At 40.4% G+C, this 8,362-nt stretch overlaps 1 protein-coding gene across 1 annotated transcript in view; it reads left to right on the forward strand.

Moving 5' to 3' along the window:
- Ppp2r5e (protein phosphatase 2 regulatory subunit B'epsilon) overlaps positions 1-7,347 on the forward strand; it is a 144,820-nt gene extending 137,473 nt beyond the window's left edge. The window contains 3 exon segments of the mRNA XM_076921996.1: positions 142-269; positions 2,676-2,777; positions 7,022-7,347. Coding sequence (XP_076778111.1) covers positions 142-269; positions 2,676-2,777; positions 7,022-7,121 — 330 coding nt within the window. The 3' untranslated portion in view covers positions 7,122-7,347.
- The last annotated feature ends 1,015 nt before the right edge of the window (positions 7,348-8,362 follow it).

The raw sequence follows: 8,362 nt of genomic DNA on the forward strand, positions 1-8,362 counted from the left end.
TATCATGAATCTTACAAAATGTAAAGAGTTATTAATATTTAATTATAATTTTGATTGAATGATTTTAAAACATCCTTTTAAAATACTTTTGGTTGAAAAGATTATAACTTGTGTTATAATTGTTCTGTTTCTTTCCTAAAGGTGGCAGAAAGGGCACTCTATTATTGGAATAATGAATACATCATGAGTTTGATAGAAGAAAACTCTAACGTCATCCTTCCCATCATGTTCTCCAGCCTTTATAGGATTTCAAAAGAGCATTGGAATCCGTATGTCTTTAGTTTCCTTCCATCCTCCCCCCACCTCCCTTTCTGTCCTCCCTCTCCTGTTTGGTCTTATGTCCCTTCCCCTTCCCTTTTTATTAGTAAAATGTCTCGCAGCTCGCTGTGCACCAGATGCTGTGGCTGTTAAAGGTGCACACATGACAAGATAGAAATCCCTCAGGAGATGTACTGGTTGGGGGACTGAAAAAGCAAATAGATATCTTAACAAAGTAGTACTGTTTAGTTAAAATATCTTTTTACTTGAGAGAATTCTGTCCTGTCTGAAGGTAGCCAGATGTGTTTTGGGAATGTGCTGGAGCCCCAAAGGGTGCTCCACTGGCAGGGCTCAAATTAAACATGTTAATTTTTTCAAGGCAAGATCTTACTGTACAGGCCATACTGACCTCATGATTCTCTTACCTCAGCCTCCTGAGTGCTGGGGAAAGGCTGTACTTGGCTTCAGATAGATTCCTAGTGGAGTTTGTTAGATGGTGGTGATAGGAATGCCCCTTCAGACAGGGGTCCATTTTCTTCCATGTAAACAGACACACAGGTTGTTAAAAGTGCCTGTCGAGTTCGGAAGCCTGTGGGCTCGGGAGGGCAAAGGCATAAGGCCTTCTGGAGACAGTGCTAGAGACAAGGCTGGAAAAGGAAGTGAGGCCCGTAAGAGCTTTCTCCAACACCAGCGTCAGGAAATACTGAGGGGCTGTGAAGAAGTGGGCTGAAGAGATTTACCTTTGATAGGAAGATCCGTTGTCTCCCAGCAGCCAGCTCAGTTAGATTTCTATAGGGGGACTCAATTTTATAATCTTCAAGGACAAGTTTAATTTAGCCCTAGGAGAGTTATTTTATATTGAGATGCCTTTGCATGTTTCTCTATGCATTAAAGGAAAGTTTTGTTTGGTCTGTCTTTTAATTTTTTGCATGGGGCTGTAAAATAAACACCTTGTTTCAATTTTCTAACTATAATACTTTATATATTAATAGAACTTTGAAAGAGAGCTGTTAAGCCCCGTTGTGCAGACTTTCCCTCAAGGTTCTGGAGAGCAGCTCTAGGCAGTGTCAGTAACCGCCCAGATCCAGTGCTTCTCCAGTGCTTCCCTTGGGAAGAAGGCCAATCTTGAGCCTTAGCTCAACTTTCCCTTCTTTTGGGCACCAAGCAGAAGCTGGGCAGCAGACACCAGACCTCCCACTAACACGAGCCCTCATTTTGTACAGACACCTTCTAAGTAAGATTGGGGAGTTTGTGGCAAAATGAAGCAACCTTGAAAGTTTTGAAAAGGGAAACACCTTTTTTTCCCTTGCCCAGTCTGAATGTTTCAAGTCTGTCCCAGCACAGTCCTCTCATTGTTCAAGTGTGTATTCTGTTGATAAGAACAGTCCAGCAGCATGGACTGGGGCTGTAGAGTAGTGCGCCATAGCCAAGAGCATCTGGCACCAGCTCGACACTTTTCAGCACGAATATTGGGTCAGCAGAAAGGGTGAGCAGGAACAGACAGACTGCTGCAACCACACTGGAAAGCAGCTTGAAGGCATGTGGTAGCCTGGCTTTGAGCGCAAATGATTTATATACTCGTTTCCACAGGGACAGCTTCTGAGTGTAAAAGTAATTGTTCTTTTTTAACCACCGGTACTTGTTTATAGGGTATGACTGCTCGCTCTGTCTGTCTGTCTGTCATTTCTTTGTTTTAAGATAGTATCCTTATATATGTAGCCCACAGTGCCCTTAAGTTCTCAATGCTTTTACTTTTGCCTCCCATGTGCTGGGATTATGGGTGCACACCAGCAACTGGACAGACAGACAGACAGACAGACACGCACACACACACACACACACACACACACCTCTGCCTGAGCTATCTCCCCATCCCTTAAAGCAGCTTTATCTTATACTTGCCTTTTGTTATGCATTGGCTATGAGCATATCTGCTTGGGTAGCAATAATTTGGAAGAACAAAGTTGGGTTTTAACTTTGCCATCCCTCAGGAAGATTGAACAGTAAAGGACTTGCATCTCTTGATGTGGAAATGAACTGTGTAAAAGGGAGTGGGAAACCAGGTGTGCTAATACATGTCCATAATCTCAGCACTAGACAGGTGGAGGCAGGAGGATCAGGACTTGAAAGTTATCCTCGGCTACACACTAAGTTTGAGGCTGGCCTGTGCTACATGTATTCGGGAAAGGGATTTGTAGGGGCAGTAAGGGTAATAGGTTGGGAGAGAGGTTGGGTAGTGGGTTATGGTGATCGGAATGCACTTTAGAAGTGAGTGACCCTGTCAAAGGAAAACAGTAAAAGTTGGTATGTATGTACACTAGAGGAGGCCTGGCTCATGCCACAACTGTCCTTTTGCTTTTCTATTCAGCACCGCATTGTGAAGACTAACTGGTACATTCTCTCTTTCTGCCTCACAGGGCTATTGTGGCGTTGGTATACAACGTGTTGAAGGCATTTATGGAAATGAACAGCACTATGTTTGATGAGCTGACAGCCACATACAAGTCAGATCGTCAGCGGTAACTTTTTAAAGCTCTTTTGTCTGCTGTGCATAAAGCTCTTGAGTCCTTTCTGAACTCTGTTAAAGTTACCCAGCTGCATATCAGATCATAACCAGCAGATTCTTTATTTACTTATTCATTCCCTCTGCATGCTCCTTAGCTGTGCCCGTTAATGCACCACTAAGTAAGATGGTTTTGTAATGGTGTGATTTTAATGATGCCTGCTGCCTTTCTCTCTTTATTTTTGTTCTACCAGCTTAAGAGCCTGGCATATAGCTAGTCCTCCAGGCCCATGTTAGTCCTGTGGGCTGGTTCCTCTTGACAGTGCACCGAAACTAAAATTAAACTGATGTACTTTACTCCAGCTCAGGAGAAGCCAGGCGCTATTTGTTCAGAACCAATTTTCTAGTCTAGAAACCATCAAATTCATCATAACTTAAAAGAGCAGTGAAGAGAATATAGACTTTAATGGTCTAGTGTTAGAAAATACTGAAGTGCTTAAGGCTATATTTTTATTTGCATGGTTCTCTCATTTTATTTTTATATTATAATTATTATTATTTTGTTGCTTTTGTTTTTCAAGACAGGGTTTTTCTGTGTAACCCTGGCTATCTTAGAACTCATTTCGCAGTTCAGGCTGGCCTCAAACTCAGAAATCTGCTTGCCTCTGTCTCCCAAGTGCTGGGATTAAACGTGTTCGATTTCCAGTATCAGTGTGTGTGAGCACTCATATCAGTATGGTGTGTACCCCCCCCCCACACACTCATAAAAGACTGTATTTCAAATTAACTGATTTCATTAATGGATTTCCACAAAGAAGTTATTTTATAATATTTTAATTTCTAAGCTAAATACTCACTTGAAAATTAAATGGATTTAACTAAAAGAACAAAGAATAGACAGAAATGTGAAATTGATTCAATATGCTAGAATATTCAGTTGGTTCTTAGTGATGGATTTCTTTAATGAACATTGTTTTTTGTTTGTTTTGTTTTTAAAAGGCAAGGATGATTTTTTGCCAGACAAACAAACATAGAAGGTTGTACCAAGGAGATAAAGTATGGGTTTCTCCATAGAAATGACAGTAACTGAATATTAGTAATTGAACATGGATGTTTGGGGCTGTGATGAAAGAGACAAATGTGAGCTCATAGTTAATGACAGGAAGTTGATGGCTTCAGTTCAAAGCAGATTTTAAAGTATTAGAAATCAGAATGGTGGGTGGAGTGAGCTTCTAACGCTGTCATGCTGGGGCAGGGAAGGCAGCACTGGTGCTGTGTGCAGGGAAGGGCCCCAGCGCTGCAGTGTGCCAAGGTCATAAGATCCCACCGACAGATAGACTCTGGGAGAAATGGTGGTGCTAAATACATCAGGGCTATGTAGACTCCTAGCAGCCAGGCATACACGTGTGGAATCCCAGCACTTGGGAGGTAGGAGCAAGATCATTATTAGTGAGTTCAAGGACTGTCTGGGCTACCTGAGACCCTTGTCTCAAAAAACAACACAAAACAAAAATCAACCAAAACAAGAGAAATATTTACCGTTTTTCACTATATAATTCTATCTATATGAAAGGCCAGTAGAGAAAAACCCATAGAAACAGCAGACCAGTGGCTGCTCGGGCTGGAAGAAGAGGCCATGGGCAGCATGGGTTTTCTCTGGCAAGGATGAGAATGTCTGAAGCCGAGACTGTAAGTTTTAAAACTAAAGTAGTCATGAGTATGACAGCAGCATGCTACCTCAGCATACATTCATCCAAAGGACAGTCACAGGACAAACCGTCCTGCATCCTGTAGAACTGGTAAGCTCGAGTGAGCAGCTTCAGTGAGAAGATGATGTCATGTCGTCAGCTACAGATTAGGGTAGTGTGAACAGGATGCACTGGTTTTCAGTTGAAAAAGTTCCCAAACAGTTGCTTTTCTGCAACCAGAGAAGTCATTTAAACATTGCTTGAACTGTAGAACTTATGTCCATGCACTTAAATCAGTGTTCTCTAAGAACATGTATTTAGATTGATGTTATCCCCAGAGTATACTGTCAAGCAAGTGGTAAGTCCCCAGCAGCTTGCTTACACCTGAGAGTCCAGAGTCTGGAGGCCAGCAGCTTAGGCTAGCCTTGAACTTCAAGTGATCCTCCTGACTCAGCTCCATTGAGTGTGGGATCACATGCTTAAATCTTTTAAAATTTTTTTTTATGCATGTGAATGTTTTGTGTGCAAGTATATGCGTGTAATACATATGTGCCTGGTACCTGCAGAGGCTAGAGGAGGGAGGACTTGGGAGCCCCCTGGAGCTGAGCTGGAGTACAGGCGTTTGTAAGCCACCATGGAGGTACTAGGAACTGAGCCCTGGTCCTTTGGAAGGGCAGCATTAGGCTCTTAATTGCAGCGCCATCTTTCCAGTGCCTAAAATAGTTGTCTGAATAAATTCCAACTTTTATTTTTTAAAAATAAAAAAATAATCTATAAGGACTGGAGACTTTTCTAATCTTGCCCAGTATGCCTTTAAATGCAGTTGTTTTAGGTCAAAGTTATTGCATAAGTAAATGTTTGAAAACCATTATGCTTGCTGAAATTCACACTGTGCCGCTTGCGTTTAAGATAGCCAAACATTAAAGAAGGCCTAAATTGCTAGAGTGTTAATTATGAAGTGAAGCTACAGATGTCTTTGTTGTATGATTAAATAACCCTCAAGTGCAATGGGAAGGTCAGATTATTTGGGTTTCTTTAATTTTTAAAAATTTTTATCTTAATTCAAGGAAGATGAGAATTACTTTTTATTGGCTCAAGGCTTTTCTTTTTAAATGTTGATTTATTTTTCTTTTATGTATATGAATGTTTGTATTCCTGCACATTTGTGTGCCATGTACCTGCAGGAGACAGAAGAGGGTGTCAGATCCTCTGGAACTGGAGTTAGAGTTGTGAGCTGCCATGTGGGTGCTAGGAATTGAAGCCAGGTCCTCTGGAAGAGCAGCCAGTACTCATAACCACTGAGCCACCTCTCCAGTCCCTTCTTCCTATTGTTAGAGAATTTAATATAACTTTGCAAAGTATTAGTGATTACTAAAATAGTGTTTAGCATTGGAATTCCATTCCAAGTTCATATTATGTTTATGAATGTCTTTGAGTAAAGGACTACTGTTGTTGAAGTAGGGTATGCAAGGACCAGTTCCTCAAGTCTGAGGCTGCGCCGTGCGCAGGGATTGTTTGCATTTGTGAATTCACAGTGTTGTCTTTTCACCAGTTCATTGCAGTAAGCTAGAGGTAATGAAATGAATGAATGGTGAGAATTCACATGATGAAATATTTTTAATAAGTGTGAATGTATTTAATTTATAATACAGTTTTGTGTTCTTTGATTATGTACTTTCTACTTCATTGATATTAAAACTTTTTTTAAAGAAAATACTGAAGTTTCAAAATGCCTTTGACAGATTTAGATTGTTGAACCTGTTTTGGCTTATCCATTGTGGTAAACTTTGCCAAACAATTCAGTCTGAAATTCTGGAGATCACTGGTATTGGTATTTAACCAAGTATCAGTATTTAACCATGTATTGTTATTTAATAACCACATATCAGTATTTAACCAAAATTGGTATTTAACCAAGTTTGAAGGCTTGCTCACTTAAAATTTTAATACACGATAATTCCAGTGTCCACAAGGGTTTATGCAGATCATTAATATATTTTTATAATTTATAAATATATAACATAAGTATGTTTTGATTATGTGTTTTCAGAAATGACCAGTTTCAGTATGCATTGTGTAGGAAATAGACCCAATTAAAGGAGAGAATGTATTTTCTGGATCTTGTCCATTGTCTGTCAATGTCATTTTCAGCCTCTCTTTTGAGAGTTTGAGAACAAATAGCAGGTTGGGTTCTAACTGGGCCATTAGCATTTAAAAGCCACTAAGCACATTGTGTTAAGATACACGATACTAGAAATCATCTCTAGTTCTGTTTCTCAGTAACTGTACACTGGATTATAATTTATACTGTATCTACACATGATGTTAATATAGACCTTAAAGTAGACTTGATTTCCATTCTGTTCATTAGTACAACCTCTGTCAGGGAGTGTCGGAATAGAACCCACAGAAGGGAAAGACCGGAAAGGAAAAAGCAAGAAGCTGGCTGCCGAATGAACGCACAACGCACGCTTCAGAGCCGCTTCCAGGCTTCTGTGAGGGAAGGCTTTCTGTTGGGTACTCTCGTCAACTCCCCTCGGTTGTTTACATTGTTTTCTGTTTCTTTCCCCAGTGAGAAAAAGAAAGAAAAGGAGCGTGAAGAACTGTGGAAGAAATTGGAAGATCTGGAGTTAAAGAGAGGTCTTAGACGCGATGGGATAATTCCAACTTAACAACAACCTGACAGCGACACGCTAACCCGTGGGTCACACGCTTGTGTAGTAGAAGGATGGAGCAACAGTTTTCTGTATTGTGCAACTTTACAGTAGATTTCACATTTGTCTCATTATTACAGCAGCACTGTATATACCTGTCTCTAAGGAAAGGAAAACATAAGGACTTCAAAGTGTTGACAGTAGATGGACTCTCAGAACTTTGCATACATAATCATTGTTCTAACCCTCTTTAAAAACAAACAAACAAAAGGTCTACAGAGATCTGTTGGGGAAATTGCTATGTTAAAATTCCATTATCAGGAGTTCCTTATTTATCACTAGCAGAGAGTATGATACAATTTTCAAATGTGAACAATCTTAAATTTAGCTTGTCTTTCTGCTAAGCTGTTAAATGTATTTATAGTAAAGGAAGAAAAGATTGTCATTTATAAGTTTGTATAGCGCCCTCCTCTGGACATGACTGTAATGTGACATCCTTTCCTTTTGCACATCTTCATGAGTCAAAAGTCCACGTGGAACAGGGCTGTGAATCACAGAAGTCCCTGATGAAGTTTGTCTGCTGGGTGAGCATCTTCCCAGCAACCAGGTGTTCCTGGTACTCCTTTAGTCTTCAGATTAGGAGTAAAAAAGAAGAGGTGATAAGCATGGTAGCAAAGGGAATGTTGGGCTTCGTATCAGATATGGTGAGTCCAAATCAGTGTCTTGAATCCTTTGAAAACAGGCAGTGGGACGCGCAGGCTTCAGCACCTGCAGCGACAGCTGCAGACGTCAGTGTGCATCCAGACCAGAGACAATTTAGAAATGTCAGAGAACGTCCTTTTGGATCCTATGAAGTAAGAAAGACAGAGCACTAACGATAGAACCATGAAGCTGAGCACCAGGACTGCGCATCCAGTTGGGAACCGAGTTGAGCAAACAGCACGAACTGTTTGGAGTTGTTGCCTTACTTTCTAATGTGTACTTACAAAGTGTTTCAGCAAAAGAGGATGCAGCCTCTGGGAGAAACAAAACATGGTCCAGTGGCTTTCTGTAGATTCTTGTTCTATAGCTCATCACAGCGCCAGCCCTGTTTTTAGCCAGAAAGGATTCAGGATCAATATTATGCGTTCTGAATTGGATGCATATTCCTAACTACTGTATTTGTTACCAAAGTGGTTCTACAAATGCTACTGAAAAAATCTGGAAATTCCTAATGTCCTGAGTATTAATAATAAAGTTTAAAAAATGCTTTTATATCA

This window comes from Arvicanthis niloticus, chromosome 23 (genome assembly GCF_011762505.2).
Source record: "Arvicanthis niloticus isolate mArvNil1 chromosome 23, mArvNil1.pat.X, whole genome shotgun sequence".
NCBI classification, from domain to species: domain Eukaryota; kingdom Metazoa; phylum Chordata; class Mammalia; order Rodentia; family Muridae; genus Arvicanthis; species Arvicanthis niloticus.